Source organism: Cicer arietinum, chromosome 4, assembly GCF_000331145.2.
Source record: "Cicer arietinum cultivar CDC Frontier isolate Library 1 chromosome 4, Cicar.CDCFrontier_v2.0, whole genome shotgun sequence".
Taxonomy (NCBI): Eukaryota; Viridiplantae; Streptophyta; class Magnoliopsida; order Fabales; family Fabaceae; genus Cicer; species Cicer arietinum.
In genome coordinates, this window is record NC_021163.2 from 53,601,790 (window position 1) to 53,622,109 (window position 20,320).

The 20,320-nt window shown below is 27.3% G+C and overlaps 2 protein-coding genes across 2 annotated transcripts; both read right to left on the minus strand.

Annotated features, from left to right (window-relative positions):
• Positions 1-6,896: 6,896 nt before the first annotated feature.
• LOC101493637 (uncharacterized) lies at positions 6,897-9,737 on the minus strand. The gene is made up of 4 exons (XM_073367432.1): positions 7,821-9,737; positions 7,495-7,582; positions 7,046-7,206; positions 6,897-6,950 (listed from the first exon to the last, which is right to left on the minus strand). Exons 1-4 carry the CDS (start codon positions 9,735-9,737, stop codon positions 6,897-6,899), a joined length of 2,220 nt encoding a protein of 739 aa, XP_073223533.1.
• A 1,743-nt stretch (positions 9,738-11,480) lies between these two features.
• LOC101493314 (light-inducible protein CPRF3-like) lies at positions 11,481-17,619 on the minus strand. Its single transcript, XM_004498136.4, has 12 exons — positions 17,465-17,619; positions 16,180-16,272; positions 16,032-16,079; positions 15,819-15,914; positions 15,638-15,712; positions 15,270-15,445; positions 15,136-15,190; positions 14,885-14,933; positions 14,661-14,737; positions 13,613-13,690; positions 12,235-12,360; positions 11,481-11,763 (listed from the first exon to the last, which is right to left on the minus strand). The coding sequence occupies exons 2-12, from the start codon at positions 16,237-16,239 to the stop codon at positions 11,698-11,700; spliced, it is 906 nt and encodes a 301-aa protein (XP_004498193.1). The 5' UTR covers positions 16,240-16,272; positions 17,465-17,619; the 3' UTR covers positions 11,481-11,697.
• Between the last annotated feature and the right edge of the window lie 2,701 nt (positions 17,620-20,320).

The following is a 20,320-nucleotide window of genomic DNA, read 5'->3' on the forward strand; positions in this document are numbered from 1 at the left end:
AATCAAAATCAAGTAGTGATGTTTTATCATTCCCAATATTATTTTGTGTTTTTATCATAAAAAATAGTACGTTGAGTTTGTTCATTATATACATTCTTCAAAAAGCATAAATAAATCAAAATATTTGTGAAAAAAACAGGTGGCATAATACCTCTAATTAAGAATTAATCATCAAAAGTTTAAGTGAAAATGAAACATGAAACATAAAATATAAGAAACAGTAGTTCATTCAATTAGTAAAAAAAAAAAAATAGTACTCAAGATAAAAAGTAAAACAAAAATAAAAATAATGATCATTTAAAAATTAATGCTTAAAAATCTATTATAATATATTAAAATAACACCCCAACCTTCTTCATTGACACATCATCTATTTATGTGTCACCTATTCAATTTTGTTCCACATCATAAAAAATATGTTGTGTCACTAAATTATATTGTAATATTTTATCATTCGTATCTCTAAATGCAATTCATTTTTATCCTTTTCGGTTATTTAATTTATCAATGCAAGTGACTATTGTTTTCACATTTTCTGTTACTAAACTTTGTTTTGTAAAAAAAACTTTTTAGTCTCACTAAACTTCTTTGTCTTCTAAACTTAAACATATCTACTAATTAACATTAATCTATTATCATCAATGTATTTCTTTTAATTTCTCAATCAATTTGTAACATAAATTTTAAATGATCAATTGGTAACTGAATTATTGTTTAAACTAAATTATTGCATTATTCTATTTGATAATTCTTCAATTTTTATCATATTGCAATTATCACAATTTGCATATTAGTTTACCATCTATTAATATGTGACTATTGCTTTCACTTTTTTTTGTTACTAAATTTATTTGCTTTGTAAAAAAAAACATTTTGATCTCTCAATTAATTTTTTTGTCTTCTAAACTTAAACATATCTACTAATTAACTTTTAATCATTCACCCTTCCTAAATAAATTTGTTAACCTTAATCTATTATCATCAACATTTTGCGTTTATTTTCTCAATCAATTTGTAACACAAATTTCAAATAATCAATTCATTCATCATATTTGGAAACTGGATAATTGTTTATTGTAAAACAAAGTATTACATTCATCCTATTTAGTAATTCATCAATTTTTACCATATTACAATGACCAAAATTTGCATTATCAGTTTACCACACACAATATTACATCAATCTTATATAAAATCACTAGAAGAACTTTCATTTAAGATTCTTTGTAATATCTTGCAGAGATCAAATTTCTTGCTTTGAAGAAGTAAAATCGGAATTCTCTTCAATTGTCAAAAAAGACCAATAATATTGGGTAGCTACCATGGTAATGTTATCTTATTTTTTAATTAATTATTTATTTTGATTTTGTACTATGATTTGGTTGTGCTTTTGCATTTCATGTTTGATAAATCTACATGTTTTCTATATGATTGTATTGTACGATTATTTGTTGTGTAAATGTGACTTAAGTAACATGAAAAATGAAAAATGATTGTCATTGGATGTTGACGTTGCTCAGAGTACCACTCTAAGATGAAAAAAATATCTATATATAAATTATTTACTATGTTAAACGTAGTTTAGTTAGTGAGCTGATGGATAACAAAATAAATTTAAACAAACCTATGACACTAAAATAACTCTACTAATTTATTTTTATGGGTGTTAATTTTTATTTTGTGTATTTTAGTTAATGAAATGAAACTTAAAGCTTTTGTAATATAATTAAATATATAATAATGTACATAAGATTTATGCAATTTCTACAAATCTTAATAATGATTATGGAATATATTTCATTGTCAAAACACAGTTTTGTTAAACTTTAACGTTTTCGAGCATCAATTGTCATTAGCATATTTGAAAACAATTTTCACAACTGATATTAATAATCAAATTTCTTTCAATTTTTCACTAAATCTTAATTCTACAATATCAAAATAACATGCTGATATTATACAACATATCTATTTAAAATATGATTCTTTTACTCAAAATTAACATTTTTAATTCTCAACACAATTTAATAAAAAAATTAAATTGATTTCATGGAAAAACCTGCGTAATGTGTGGGTGTACATCTAGTTTATCACAAATTATTGCTTGCAAAATATATATTCTATTTTTTATACGAAGAAAATATTTTATAATGATTGAATATTTAAAACAAAACAAAATGTAGACACACAATTTATCATCTTTTTTTAGTAATACTTTTAGAGTGATTATCACTCATATTTTATTTTAATCTTTTTATTTGTGTATACAAACGATCACTCATATTTTGTAATCATATAGCTTAAAATGAAAATCACTCATTTTATTATAAACTTTTCAATAGTTTTCATTCCATTTGTCAATATCAATATTATATATTAAAATAAACTTCTAAAATATTATGTTGACACATCACATCCTTATATATATGTCATATAATACTAATTTTGCCACATGTCAATAGTATGAAGTGATACCTCTAAAATTTATTCATTTTTTATTTACTATTATACTAATTTTTTGTCTATATCTTTATAATTAAAAAACCAATAATAAAAAATATAACTCCCATTACAAACTTGATTTAATGTCATTTACTTTTTTAACTTATTGAATACAAATACATCACAATATTTTAATTACATTTTAATAATTAAAATATAGCAACCATAAATTATCACTAAATATATAAAAATATAACCATCGCATATTAAAAATTAATAATTAAACTTATGTCCAAACAATGCAATGAATTTTAAATTAAAATAAATAAAATATATTGAAACACAGTCATTTATATTAGTAAGCCTTTGCAACAAAAAAAAAACAGCAAATTATATATTTTTTTTAAATTATACATTAAATTTTTAAAGTAATATACAATTTATGTTCATTTTTCTCTTATTAGTGCTCTGATACATATTTTATTTCTCTAATACAAAATAAAATATTTAATCAAAATTATATCATAGTGTCAATTAACAGCAAAAATAATCAAAATAAAGTGGTGATGCTTTATCATTTCTAATATTATTTTGTGTTTTTGTCGTAAAAAATAGTACTTTGAGTTTGTTTATTATATATACACTCTCCAAAAAGGATAATTAAATCACAATATTTAATAAATAAAAAAAGTTGTATAACACCCAAATTAAGAATTACTTATTGGAAGTTTAAGTGGAAGTAAGACATGAAACATAAAATATAATAGCTAGTAGTTCATTCAATTAGTCAAAAAAGAATAAAGAAATAATAGTACTCAAGATAAAAAGTAAAACAAAAATAAAAATAATGATCATTTAAAAATCAATTCTTACAAATATATCTCAAATCAATGCTTGCAAAATATATATTCTATTTTTTATAGGAAGAAAGTATTATATAATAATTGAATGTTTAAAACAAAAAATAATGTATACAAACAATCACTCATCTTTTTTTAATAATATTTTTAGAGTGAAAATATCTCATATTTTATTTTGATATTTTTAATTTTGTATACAAATAATCACTCGTATTTTTTTAATCATATATTTTAGAGTGAAAATGACTCATTTTGTTATAAACTTTTCAATTGTATCAATTCCATTTATTCTTTTGTTACACAACTACTATTCTTATAAAATAAAAAATTACAAATATTAAAACTTTTTTTAATTAGATCGATACATTTATACACCATAAATATCACTTTTAAACTTTTTTAAAAATTTACATTTAATGAAAATTTTACAAATTAACTCACGCAACACGTGAGTTATATTCCAGTTATAATTATTATCACGTATATAAAAACTCTAGTAACTATCAGATAATATGGATCGTACTTTGTGGTAAGAAATTTATCATAACTTTAGATTTAATAGGGCACTTGTGTGATGTAGGAAGTGTTTTCTTATTTACAGTGACTTGAGAAATATCTAGCTAGTGCGAAGATTAACTTTCTTGTTCATTCATATTGTTTTCATAAGTGTTCATACAATTTTTTTCAGGATGTTTCTCTTCGTAATTTGAAATGATTTTAACGGTTTTTTTTAGTGTTTTTAGCTGCAAGTGTTTGTTGTTGTGTGATTGTTTTTACATGTTTAACATAAATGCACTTTTGTATTGAGCCATTTTATTATTGAAGGTTTCTCATTTTAATTGTCCTGTAAAATAGTTCATAAACGACATAACTTTAAAATGAACGCAACAACTAGAGGTGTAAGACATTATAAAGTAAATCATAAACTCATGATAGTGGTGCTTATGCATGGTATGATATCAACTTACAATTTAAAAGATGGGACCTCCTGAGTATTGGGTATGGAGCAGCCTCTCACAATTTGCTAGTTAGAGAGGCTTCTCTATAGCACAAGAGAGTTGCCATGTTTGGTTTGAAGAGTGATGAGAGAAGGAAAAGAGAAAAAATTACTTTATTACAAAATACATGTTCAAATGCTACATCATCATTAAAAATATATACTTTAAATCTACCTAGTAGATGTCACACCAAAAACTTAAAATTGAAAGAATTTAAAATAGTACAGATAAAGAGTCCGTTTTATCTTTTTTAAAATTAATTTTATAGCATTTTATTTATTTTGTTATAATTTAAAAAAAAATTCAGAAGATAAATTAGTTTAAATAGTTTTTTTGGATAAAAAGCCACTTTAAGAATTTATTCTATTTGCAACAACTTTTTTTAGATAATAAAATTTTAAAAAATTCATTCAGATAAAAAGTTATTTTGATAAGCTTCTCATAAAATATCTTTTTTAGAGATTTTTAAAAAAAATAATATTTTATCATGTTAAAATCTTTAATGATGAATATATATATATATATATATATATATATATATATATATATATATATTATCAAATATCAAAATAAATTTTTTAAATCTGTAAAAAAATAAGTCCAAAATAATTTATATTATATTTAAATAAATTTTCATAAAAAAAATTTTTGAAAATATAAAATTAAAATAACTATTTTTAAAATCTATAACAAACAACCCAAATTCTAAATAATTACATGATTAAAATTATAGACACCACTTTTTAACGACCAAAACCACACTTAATTTTTTTATCATGTTAAAATCTCTAATGGTGTATATATATATATATATATATATATATATATATATATATATATATATTATCAAATATCAAAATAAATTTTTTAAATCTGTAAAAAAATAAGTCCAAAATAATTTATATTATATTTAAATAAATTTTCATAAAAAAAATTTTTGAAAATATAAAATTAAAATAACTATTTTTAAAATCTATAACAAACAACCCAAATTCTAAATAATTACATGATTAAAATTATAGACACCACTTTTTAACGACCAAAACCACACTTAATTTTATATTTTTTAAAAAGATAATTATGACATATTCAAATTATGAAAACATAAGATGAAGACAAATAATAAAGAAGAGGATAAAGAAGTTGAATTTTCTAGGTTTGAAGGAGAAAGAATATGGGAAGGAGATGTAGTGATCTAATTGGAAGGAAAAAAACTTAAAGGATCTATACATAATTTAGACCTAAATTAAAAGGTCACGTGGTGTAATTTTTGCTTATAATTTATTATAAAAGTCATACATATGAGAAATCTTTTATTATTTTAAAATTTATATTTTTTAATTTTTTCGATAAAATAACTATTATACATAGGATAAGTTGTTACTAATGAGATTGAATTGTCATATTCTCACTTATAAAAAATTTAAAATAATTATCGTGTATACACGAGAAAAGTTGCTCCTGATAAGATCAAACTATGAAACATGAGACAAGTTTTCGCTAATAAATTTTTTAAAATTAATATCATATACAGTTGTCACTAATGAGATTTAACTACTATATACGGCATAAGTTGTCACTAATGAGATTTAACTATTATACACGGCATAAGTTGTCACTAATAAAAAAAAAATTATTATCATACACATAACAAGTTGTTGCTTATGAAATTGAACTATTATATATGGAACAAGTTATTAGTGATAAAAATTTCAACATCACAATTTTACGTATAATAATTGAACTATCATACATAATACAAGTTTTCACTAATAAAAATTTCAAAATAACTATCATACACAAAACAAGTTGTTACTTATAAGATTAAACTATTATAGACGAGACAAGCTATCATTGATAATTTTTTAAAATAACTATCATACACATGACAAATTATCAGTTATGAGATTGAATTATTACACACATGACAGATTGTCACTGATAAAAATTTCAAAATCACTATTGTACACGGGACAAATCGTCACTGATGAAATTAAACATTCAATAAATTGGCTTTGTAATTGCAGTTAAACATTATCTGCTTCACTTTAGTTTAGATATATAATAGATAATGGAGAAAGTTTTGCAGTTATGTTTTATAACTTTTCATCTCCCATTACTTCTAATTTCTCAAGTACATGCACCATTTATATAAGTTGATATATTATTTTAAAAGGCATGTACAGAAACAATGTTTTCCTTGTATAAATCAATCACACAATCGAGGATCCATGTTTTTCTTTTATAAATCAACCCCACACTCGAGGATCCGTGTGAATGCACAAATATTTTACTAGTTGTCGTTGTAGAAAATAGTAGTCAATTACAATCAATGAACTATGTTTGGTATTGCTGCAACAACTTGAACAACAAGATCCTTTAGAATGGTTTGTACAAATAATTGCAAAGTGTGTATAGACACACTAAAATTGAGATTCGATTCGCTCTCACCAGTTTATACAAATTGGATGTAATAGGATGGCCGTAAATCTTTTTCAAGATTCTTTAGAATTTGTGAAGTGAATCACACAATTACTTCAAGTCTATCAATCAATAACAATTTACATAATAAAACTCATTTAGTTATTGTGGTGCACTAGAGAAATTCAGAGTTTTGTAATTTCCTCAGTTCAGTTTCTGAGCTATGCATCTAATTGCAATTAAAATTGGTCAGATTTGGATTGAACACATTATAAAATCTTTAGAATAGATAGCAACTACACATATGTATAATGTATTCACAACCTGTTCTATGTTGCAAATGGCAAAATCTACCAAATGCATAGCTGCCACAATCTGTTCAGACTGTATACAGCATGCTTTGTTTTTAGAATTGAACTTCTTCATGAGAAAAAAGAAGTCATTTATACTAATCATATTAGGTATTGACTTCTCTTGTGGGAAAGCTGTCAAGAATACAGAGCTTGGTGCAGCCTTAAGATCATAAAGAATATGTGATAAATTAACAAATAAGGGTACAGTTGAAATATATATTTACGTGAGCCATGCATGCATGCCAACTTTACACTACTATATTACATGTCTCTTTTGGAGAGAACCACACTTGAATTCTGTATACAAAAAATTCCTCCCCCTAATGATTCAACCACAGATTCCACCGCCTCCCCGCATTCAATCTCCTCACTTTCCTTGCTCTCAAATAGCCGTTTGTAATGCAGTAATATGTTACATACCGTTGAAAATTGCCATAACTGAAGACCAATAGTCTACCTTAGAAGAAGCTCGAAATTGTGGACCTGGATTGCCTGCTGTCGCTATCCACTGCAGTCATGCAGTTGGGCGAATCACCACCATTCGTGCAAGATTGAACATAAATTCGACAAATCGGTTTTAAACGCCAGATTGTTATCAGTGGACGAGATCTCTCCACATTACAGTCACTTTTCGATGTCTGGCAATCAATTTCCGGAAACTGCATACTATATTATCAAGTTCCCAATATATCATCCAAAATGCGGATCGGTCCCATATGACCCAAGTTATTAAAGAAGCCTCGAACCAACACATTCCAAGTGGCAATATTGGGAAAGATTCCTTTATTCAACATTTCATGAAGATACACAATGGCCTCTTCAGTGCCTAACCAATTACAGATGCCCCACAAAAGTATGGTATGTGTTACTATGTCTGCACAAAATTCCTTCTTGTCAGTAATTTTATCCAAAACCTGTTTAGCAGTTCTAACCTTACCCAACTTACAATATGCATTAACAGTTATATTAACTGTAATGGTATCTAACTTTACTCCATTTACCAACATTTTTCCCAAAAGCTGCAAAACCTGTTGGTGCATTCCATTAAAAGAAAAACCATACATGATAGTGTTGTAAGTGACAGAATTCATTTCCACATTCCTTTCTTCCAACTCCCTTATAAGTCCACAAGCCTCTCTGAACCCGTTTGCTCTAAAGAGACCATCCAATAACTCATTATACGTTCTAATATTAGGTAAACATTCATATTTCTCCATCTGATCAAACACATCGATTGCCCATTGTACTCTATTGCCACGACATAAGCCCTTGATGAAGGCGTTGAAGGTAACAACAGTTGGAGGACAGCTGTCGCTTATCATATTATCAATAAGACGATAAGCTTGATCAAACATAGACATCTGACAAAGGACATCCACCATGCAGGTGTACACCACAACATTCGGACGACAGCCGCAATTTATCATCTTGTTCCATGTTTCACAAGCATCGATCAAATTCCCCGATTTCGCAAAGCCGTATATGATAGTGCTATATGTGGTCACGTTCGGACGGAAACAATCTTTCTCCATCTGTTTCCATACAGATATCACCTCATCCATGTTCCCATTAGAGCACAAACCATGTATGAGAGTGTTGTACGAGACGACATTCGGCTCAACTCCCTCTTGAATCATGAGATTCCACAAGCCACGAGCATCGCCTAGTCTCCCTTGCAAGAAATAACCTTTTATCAACGAAGTAAATGTATGAACATTTGGGCTACATCCTCTCACAACCATTTTTGCAAAAACAGCAAGGGACAAATCAATGTTCCCCACATCACAAAGGCAACTAATAACAGTAGAGTAACTAACAACATTTGGGTCGACCCCTTTTTCAACCATCTCATTCATCAAATCAAACGCCTCATTAAACCTACATTCTTTACACACCCCATGAATCAAAGCATTATAAACAGGCACAACAGGCTCGAATCTCATAGCTAGCTCTTTCGCTTTCTCAACTTGACCAGATTTACACATACAAGAGATTATAGTAGTATAACTCACATCATCCGGTGGACAACCCTTCTTAGACATTTCAACAAGCAGCTTGCAGGCACCATCAACCTTTCCATTTTTACAAAGAGCCTTAAGAAGAATATTATAAGTAAACACATTTGGTTCCAACCCTTCACCTTTCATGTTATTATAAAGAGGACTAATCATCTTAAACCTATTTGCACCAAGCAAACCATCCAAAAGATGATTATAAATCCTAACAGTAGGTTTACACCCAAATTCCTTAATCCTATAAAACAAATTCAAAGCTTGATCAACTAAATTTGCTCTCCTATAAGAATCCATCACACATATGAATAAATCTTCAGAACATGGTACACTTTCTAGCTTCATCTGTTGCAAAAGGTATTGAACAGCATCCATTTCACAGTTTCTTCCAAGCTTTTCAATCATGGTTTGGTATGTTAAATGGGTGTGTTTGAAAGTTCCGGAATTGGACAAAGATGTGAAGTATTCAAGTGATGATGCAATGTCAGATTCATGTTTCAAGACATTGATTACGTGGGATTCTGGAATGGTGGGAGAGGGATTAAGGTTGTTGGGTTTGTCGAGATTTGAAATTGGATTTGTGTTTAGAACAAATGGGATTGAAGATTTGCGTAGTTTTAATATTAAGGAACACCCATCTTTCAGATACATTGTAATGTTACAGTGAAAATGAAAGCTTGAAACTATGTTCTATTCCACTTTGAGAGAGGAAAAGAGGCTTATGAGTTGGTTGAAAATTTGTTTTGGTTCGGATTATGGCAAATGGTGTGAAATGGGTCATGGTTTCGATTTGATTCGGTTACCCATTAAAATTAGTTGGTTGGTTTTATATGTTCTTTTTTTTTATATTTTTGAGTTTAATCAAATTGAGGGACAATACTCAAGAGCATGATGCATGTCTCTTCTAGTTTAATCAAAGGTCATTTGACCATGAGTTTGGACATGCAAACATGATATATTTTTGTAGTTAGAGTTTATTGTTCATTTAAGTTTAAAATTTAAGAATTAATTTTGTGCATAGAGAATATTCGATTTATCTATAAAAAATTGATTAGAACACTAGAATTTTTTTGTTAATTAGGATTCTCTCTTCTCCAAATTTTTCTAAAGCATTGTTACAATTCTCTCTTGATTTCCTTCTCTCATTCGCATTTATTTATTTTTTTTTAGTAATATTCGTTCTTCTCTTACACACATAAGTACGGCAGAAGATGCAACAAGTCAGTAGGTGATCGAAACACAGTTTTATATTATTAAAATAAAAATTTAATTGATATACATTGTTAGTATAAAGAATTTTTATATTGTCAACCAATCACAACAGTTAAATCATTATATATATTTAACTTTTATCAAAACTATCCCTTAAATAATCTTTATAAATGATTGTGATGTGTTGATGGTGTAAAACATTTTACACTGAAAATACATATCAATTAAACTCTTAAAACAAATACATAAATTATAATAATACAAATATTTTATAATTAAAAATTACATAGATAAAAAAATATATTTTTAAGATAAAACTATTAATATAATATGATATAGAAATAATTAAATTCATATCATTATCGGTGTTGAATGATGAAAACCTAATACTCAAACCAATGTAATTGTTTCAATTTGATTTTTGAACTCTGATAAATTATTAGTTAGATTACTAACTTATTTAAAATGACAAAAATTTAAAATAAAATGAATAAAAATTATACACATCGAATATTTTCTTGGGCCCGTGGCCTTAACAACAATAATAGGGAGAAAATTTTCTCACCACCCAAATCACTTCGGATATATACTTATCTGAAAGAAAACACAATTTTATGTTTTGAACCGTACTTTATTACATAAATATTTTTTTTTTCTTATATAAACGTGTAGTTACACAATCATGTGTAATTTTTTTTTTAAAAGCAGGGGTAGTAAAGTTGCTCCAAAAATTATAAAAATAAAAAATCATCTCAAATTTTTTCAAAATTCTTAAATTTTATTTAAATTGATTAATCTAAAAATGTATTTTACATGTCCGTATTAACCAATTCCAATAAATATTTTTGTGTATTTAAGATAATTGATGAGTGGGAGAAGAACACTATCCATTTTTGTTTATTTTTAATGTAATAACCATGGTGTAAAATATATGTGAACTATCCATTTTGCCATTTATCCTTATATAATAACTACCTATTAAAAATAACTACTCAATACATGTTTTTTTATTATACTACAACTTCGGTGTGCATAATGTTAAAAGGGTAATGGTGCAAACTTTTTGTAATCTAAAGTACCTAAATGTTATAAAAATAAATTAAAAGTAACAATTTCTTTTATAAAACATAAAGGACCGCATGTTGTATTTTGCTTAATTAAAATATAAATAAGATTTTAAAATATATCTCCAAAACTTTTAATTTTACTAATAAAAGATTATTGTAATGTTGATTTACAAATATATCATTATGTCTAATGTCTAATATCGATTAACAACTTAAAAGCAGGGTCAAAAGTCAAGTCTAGCCCCAATAAAAAAATATAAGATGGATTCTGATCAGTTGTAAGAAGCTTCCTATCTTAAACTGTTTTTTGGGAGTCCACCAGAAGTAGTATCTCAAGCAGGCTTCATGAGCAATAGATCTGCAATTGATTCTGGTCCATACCTCTTAATTAGTTCTTCCTGTTCCACCACCAAATCACACTCAAATTAGTAGCAATTTTGGAAAAGAGAGCATTGAGAAACACAAATACACATTACAATACTCTTCCACATCATTCATTAGCAACACCAGACTCAGAATTAACCTCTTTTTAAACCAATATTAAAAGCCATTTTGTTCAAATTTCACTATGATATAGGCACACTATAGCCGCTATCAACAACATTGGCTAACCATGTGAGTTCCACTCATTAATTGCCTCGAGATTTTAAGATAGTATACGGTGTTAAGTGCACTGTGGGCTCCTCTTTGCCTTTGCAAATTAAAGGGATTCATCTTCAATTTTGGACTCCACCTGATCTCCTAACTATTGTTTTCATTTCTTCCTCTCTTAATTACAAAATTATCACCAAGTTTTTAGTTTATTTAATTATTTCTCAAACCAAACAAGTACTCATGTTGAACAAATAAGGAGAGTTAAAATGATGGACCTCAATGGAATCGTTTTCATTGGTGAGCTCCAGACACTCCTCAGAAAGCTTAACGAGCATTTGTGTTAGGGCGGAATTTCCATCCCTGATAGAGTCTACCTTTTTACATAATTCGTCACATTCTTGCTGCCAAGACACAAATAATGAAAAACATCAAATGAAATACAAAGTTTAAGAAAAAACAATAAAGGTTTATATGTTTTCAGAAGGTAGTTATGACAAATTCGCAAGAGATGTAAGAAAAGTCAAAGAGAAACACAAGTAAAATTTGCAACTTCCACAACGGTAATCAAAGATACAATTTGGATGTTTCGTCAGCCAAGATTGAAGATCCAATGATTATACAACAACAATACCAACAAAAATTTGCTCTTTTTCCTCTAGGCATGTTCAATTACATGGATCAATCGATGCCATAAAACCCTACCATGTATAATCGTAATCACGTTCCTACAGTCATTTTCCAAATAACCGGAAAGGCAGTTGAGAATGCACCATAAGTTCATAATGAGGAAACTTTTAGGTTGCTTTTAAAAAAAATTAGATTATAAATATAAACATGCCTATAAGACTGATCATCAATGAAAGAAAACTAAGACTCAACATGTCCTTTTGATCAACTTGATGCTCTAGAAGGCAAAACAATCACAATAGAACTAACTTCTATAATTGAGTGCAAAAAATTAAAACAAAAAAATTACTTGCACTTCAAGCAATGTGTCACATATTATACACCGCATAATAATAAATGGGTCAAGCTCAGAAATAGTGCTGGCCATTGGTAGTGCCATGTGGCATAACCAACCAAGTCAAAACCATGGTTTCTTTGATATTTTGCAATCTAGCTCCCAATAGTTGTAAGTATATTCATCCTTATTGTCTAAAGTGCAGCTTAATTGGAGGAGTTCTGATATGTGCTTTAATAAATAGGTCATTTTAAAATTACAAATTAGTCCTAGTATTTTCGGTAGGAATGTGGTTTTTTTGGTATTTGCCAATGTCATTTAAGTGCATGCTTAGGACATAAGGTCACAAGAAAAAGCAAAAGAAAAATAGGAACAAGAAATTGATATAATGTCAAATAGAAAAAATAAGGACAACATTAACTAAAATTATTGTTTTATGTTATCTCAATTATTTAATTAGTTCTTTATAACATTTAATAATTATTAAATGAAGTTAAGATAAGAACTTGAAAAAACTTTTTGGAACTAAAAGATGAGGAGCATAAATGAAAATGAACTAGAAACTTTGTTTTACATTTTTAACCTTATTCAATCCCTGTCGAATACATAGACATTTTAAAATTTTATGTAATTATGAGGATAAATATTTGTAACAGAACAACAAAAACATGTTGCATTGCACCAGTATGTACCTGTTTCCGTATCCTTGATCTCTTAGCTGATTCTCTATTTGACTGTCTTTTTCTTTCTTTTCTTATATCATCATCATCCTGTCAAAAAGAAATGTGGCTAACAGTAAATACTAGACATTGTGCCAGATAACTAAGAATTAAACTTAACAACTTTAGTAAGAGATTTCCTTTCTGAAATGTATTCACAAGTTATCCCTAACTAGAATGCTGGATTGTAAAATGGTGGTAGCATTTCATATGAAAGGTTCATAAATGGCATGAATGAAATGTAGAATGAAACAAAAATAAAAAATTATAGACAAGTTGAAAATGTAACATCTTACAAGATTAGTGGCAACACATGAAAGCATATATTATAGTATAACCAATTTGGCATCACGTGGATCATATAGACTTTTTATAGGACTAGGAAGATGTTGTATCTATGGTAGTAGCCAACAAAATTAGTATATCTAACGAGATTCAAGTTGGAAAGTCAATTATTTTAATCTCAATACATACAATGTGTCGATCTGGCACCTCAAGCGAGTAAATTCACCTAACACCTTAAGTTGTTAGGAGAATTGGGCCTTGATATAAAATCTGACCAAGTAGTATAGAGGTTGAGTTAATTCTAATATCTAAGAGAACCTAAGCATAGCCCATGCTTCAAGCCAAAGAGGGCACTAGTACGAGGGAATGTGTAAAAGTGAGGGAATGTGCTAAAGATGTTAAATCACTTTTGTTACTATCAACATTACATTATTTTTTTCCAAGGTGATTTTTCCCATGGTATCTAAGATATGTAATGGAGGAGCTAGTCAATGTCGTATTTTCTTTAGGTTGCTTTCTTACTATATTTCAACATTGAATATGCATTTGGATGTTGTAAGATTTACGATACAAAGTCCAAAAGCACAACTACATCAAATATGGGTGTGTTCATCAATTAGATTCAAAAGAGATTTTACATGCCATCTTAGTAAATTGTTGTTATTATATTTAGCTAACCCACCCACAAATAAAACCTTTTCAAACATGCTACAAAAACCCATAAAATTTATAGTACCGTATTTTTTAGTTGAGCATCAGCGTCCGATTCCTTGGCAACTTTCCCCACATTCTGAGTCAGCCCAGAAGAATTTTCTACAAAGAAACAAGATGCAAGACTGTTAGTCACATAAACTGCAATACAAATTTTGGAGCCAGTCACCTTCTGAGCATTCAAATTTTAGATCATAATACATGAATTTTCATTATTCAGGTAATCAAAAGATACTTCCATAATCTTACCATCCCCAGTAGTCATGTTAGATTTCTGCTTCTTACTTATAGTAAAATCCTGCCACATAAAGGATATAATTAGACTTTTGTGTCAAAGATTTTAAGAATATGACCCATAAAAAAGAATAAATTGATTCATTTTAAAGCCTTAATAAACTACTAATTTCTTTAAGTGTTCTAAACATAACAGTGGCAGAAGTCAGAACACATATTTCATTCATCAACGCATATTTGTCTAAAAATTTAATAGATCAACATACATTCTTACTGTCATCTTGGTCTTCATCTGGTGATCTCTTGCTTCCACTTGCTACACTGCGCACGAATAATTTTTTATTCAGGCTTGGAAAAATGTTATCAACATGTTTACCAGAAGAACAAGAACAAAATGTACCTCATTGAGGTTCCAGCCCAGTCATTTTTTCGTGCTGAAGATTGGTTTCCATATTCTCTTGATTCCCCAGTTATTGAACTTTCAGGTTGCGAGTTTCTTCCAAATAATTTTTTCCAATCTGAGTTTCTGTCGCCATAATTCCTGAGAACTATTTGTTGGAAAGCCAGTGCAGCACCCTGCCCAAAATGCATAAACATTTGTATATGAATATACCGACTCATGCACAATTGAAATCCAAAAAATTGAATTAAAAATATTCCATTAAACATATACTAACTATAAAATTGAATTCCATATAAACCATGATAGAAAAAATAAATTAATGAAGTATAATGAATATATATATTTATTGAAAGGTTTAAGATCACCTCAGGTGGGTGAGGTTTATTGGAGAGCTTCGCAGGATCATGTAGAGGATCACATTGAAGTAGTGCATTGTTTGCCTGCACCAAACAACAAAGAATGTGAAAATGAAGCAGGTGACTTATCCTTTTGTCATAGTCTAAGAAAGCAACCTGCTATACGATGCAATAATATGTATACCATTACCTGATTTAGCCACATGTAGGGATGTTGATACAAGTAAGGGCCGTGTGCAAATTGATTCAAAAAGGGAGCTGGAGTAGACCCACGATTGTAATAAGCCTATTTATAATTTAAACGAAGATAAAAAAATGAGTCAGTTTTTCTCTACGTACGATACGCGAGTTACATGACCAAGATACCATCACAAATGGGTTAAGTTCAGAAAATGTTTAACACCTGCATAGAAGTAGTCCAATGTGGTAGCGTAGGTTTGTTTGGAGTTTCCTAATAGCGAGGAAAATCAAAATAAATTAGAGCATATAAGCTATAAGCAGACTATACATACAGAAAAGTAGTTAAGATAGCCATAACATGATTTACTGACATCATTAGGCCCCGTAAAGTTGTAAGGTCTGCCAAATGTATTGGATTCTTCTTTCCCCATGGAGCTCGAGAAACTTGTGAGTTCGGTAGCTACCTAAATAATAAACAATTTTTTTTAAATCAAAACACCAAGATGATGTACATAATGTAAAGAAAAATCCCCTACTCTTCATGAATTTTCTACATAAAGATAATTATGAACATAATGTCAAAGAATATTTGGCAGACTATCTGGAAAGTTGCATTAGAAGCTCATCCTTTACTTGACCAAACACATTAGCAATATATACCAGATAATGGTTGCTAGGTTCAAACTTTGAAGAAACAAGGAGATTAAATATGTACCTAAATAAATAAAAGCCACCTATTTCAATTCAATCAATACAAAATTGCAAAATATTGTCCCCCAATCTTTTTTCCTTCAACTTATGACTAACAACCACAAATCTAAGGGTCTGTTTGGTCCAAAGAGAGGAGATGATAGAGATTTAATACGCGGGAGAGAAGGACTTAATGAGAATTTGGTTAAGTAGAGTGGAGGAAAAATACCCTTTTCTTGCTTGATTCACAAGGAAAGGAGAGAGATATTAATTGAGAAAAAAATTGTAATTTATTTTTTACATTCTTGTAACATTTAATGTGATATCTAATGTAAGAATAATTTAGTCAATAATACATCTAAAATTTGAAAACTTTACTTCTCTCCCACAATCCCCCAATATTGAAGTACAATCAAAATTGAATAGACAGATTTAAATCAATCTCTTCAATTGTCTCCTTCATCTTCCCACCAATCAAACACAACTTAAGATAAACCCTGAATTCAGTTACACAATCCACCATTATCAAGAAAACCAAGAAAAATATCAAAAACCTACTCCAATTGAAATTGTTTTTTGAAAAGAAAAAAAAAAGTGCATATAATGAATACTACATTATCAAAAAAAAATCAATAAAAATAAATAAATAACATCTACTACTATATTTTTAAGTCTTAACCTTCTAAATCTCACTAAAAGACTTCGATAATTCAGAGTTTAACTGATAGATAAAAGTCTGACCAATAATTGTTTCAGAAAGAAGATAAGTAAAGTCTAATCAAGTATCGTTGAATTCAGCTATCAAATTCAACATCTATTGCTATTAACTAAAGAGAGGGGGAAACGCGTGTTTAACGTTAAATCGCTAAATAAGGGAAACACAACAAATAACAAAAAGAATATTAAACCAAATAACAATTTTAAAATAAAATTAAAAAAAAAAGGAAAAATAAACTTAAAATTTACCAGAACTGAAACTGAAGGAGAATGAAATGTGAAGTAAACGAAAGTGAGAGAGAAAGTGATGAAATTGAAAGAAGAGAAGAGAAATCGTTGTGGCGCGAAAGACAAGTTATGTTAACTCCGCAAAACAACCCAACACTGTTATATTTATCTTCACAACCATTGAAATTTTGTTATATACACACGCAGACTTCTTGGCGAAAAATCTGCATCGTTCGATTTTTTATAAACTCGTGATATCAACGGTTAGATATTTATTAACGGTCGAAATTTCTTCACTCCGTATATGTGCATATCTCGATAATTTTGGATCATTATTAATTACTTAGATTCGGTTTTTTTTTTCCTTTCAGTCAAGAAAAAAAAGGTTCTAATCTTTTTATGTAATAATTTATTTTTGGCTATAACTTTTGATTTTCCAAAATAAATATTCTATTTAGAAAAAAATTGAAAGGTTACCACTTCAATACTCTTTACAATTATTACTCATTTGAGTTTCCATATATAATCAAAAAATGATTGTTTTTTTTTTTTTTTTACAAAAAAGTAGTTGTCTTGTGTGGTAGAAAAGGGAAAATAAAGTATACCAAAAAGAAAATGGAAAATAAATGTTGGGAGAAGCAGGGGTGGTATATAGTAATTGGACTAGAGTTAGCTTAATTATGTTGTCAAAAAGAATAGTTAGCTTAATCATCTATAACTATAACATATATAATTAACATTTAAATCAAGTATTTAAAAAAAACATTAAATTAAAGTCGAACAAAAAGTTAATACTTATATTTATTAATTAAACTCAAATCAATTGAATTGAAATCATCCGTTACTTTACTTAAAAAACTAATGATGATTTGAGTCAAAAAATAATAATCATTCAAATTGTATTAATATAATAATAAAATTAATTAAGTTGGTGCATATTGTGTATGTGTTGTAAAGCACAAGTACCAAGTCTCTTATCACTCATAAAAAATATTATGCACTATCAATATAAATTTATTTTGCACTAATAATCAATTACTATTCTTTAACTTATCACATCATATTACACATTTATTAAATTTAAAAATCTAAAAATATTATTATACAACTATTAATGTGTTGAAAAATTGTAATCGATTATCAACGTAAAATAATTTTATATTAATAATATATATCTTTTAATCTAAAAAAAGTAAAACTTTTCTTTCTATGTAATTTTAAAAAATAAAGGGTGTTTTTGGTTTTAGAGTACAATAATACTTCTTATTAATTTTCTTTTGTGAAAATTGATTAAATCAAATCAATTTTTGAATTTATTTTTAAAAATAATCAAACCACATACAAAAATTTAATATTTTGTATTAATATGAAATATTGCATTAATGTATTATTTGTTATTTTTAACTTTTTTTAAATAGTTATTTTTTTAATTTAATATATTTTTATTACTATTTTATATGTTTTAAACAAAATCAACAAATGTTATTCCATAATATTAATTGTTAGTATATTATATTTTACTTTAAATTTGTTACTTTAACTTAACTTTATCAAATTATGATTAAAAAATAATTAATAGTTGCAATATGGATCAATAAAAATCATCCAATTTAAATCAAGTTAATTTGTATCGTATTGAATTATAAAATATGTCACCCAAGCTGAACTATGTATATTTTAATCTTTAAATTGAATATTTTTTACTTCATAATTGAATTGAAAATTGTTTTTTTTATTTAATATATATTTTTTATTACTATTTCATATGTTTTATACATAATCGATCAATGTTATTCGATAATATTAATTGTTAGTATAATATGTTATATTTTACTTCAAATTTTTTACTTTAACATAACTTTATAAGATAATTATTAAAATATAATTTATAGTTTTAATTTGGATAAATAAAAAATCAATCTAATATAAATAACATTAATTTAAATTATATTAAATTTTTAAAGGTATCATCCAAACTGAATCATGTAATTTTTAGTATTTGAATCAAATATTCTTTTATTTCATAATTGATCTAAAAACTACCCTATCATATAGTGGTGGGATGGTGGGAAAAAAATATGATGTTGAGTTGAAGTAGACATGGCAATGATAACATGTATTTATGTTAGTCACTTGAGCGTAAAAGAAACATGTTTATAATGGTCGAAGACTATAACATAAATACATTTTTTTTTTATAATATTTTGGATGTTTATAATTGTCATGATTAACATAAATACATATTTTTAGTCTTTTGCAATATGATAAACTTTCAAAGAAAAATGCCTATAAAAACTGTCAAAGAAAAAGTTACTTCTACATTATTGTTAACAAACATGCTAAAAATCATTTTATCATAAAGGATATACTAATATGAATATTCTTTACAATCAAAATATTATCTATCCATCTTGCAAAGAAAATGTAAAAAAAGAATCTACCCAATAACGTCAAAACAAAAATTGTATTGAAACGTTTCCAAATAGAGAGAATCTAAAAAAGAAAAGAAAAAAACTCAAATATGCATGCTTAATGAAAAGAAAAAAAAAAACAAGACTTATATCATATAGAAAAGAAGATGAGTTTACTGAAATATAGTTTTGGTGTAAAACTATTTTAAAATAATTTTAGACCAATATTCCATCAAGATTCACCATTCTAATATTCATTTTTATTGATTGTCCGTATTAAATAATAATTTTACCGTGCATAACATTTTTTTCTCAAATATTGATTTCCTTATAAATTATATGCAAAAGATATAGTCAAAGGCCACAACAAAAATCAGTCATAGAAAAAAAAAAGATATATGCAACATCAATATAAATTAATTTTATGTTGACAATTAATAAATAAAATATTGGTCAAACAAAGGTT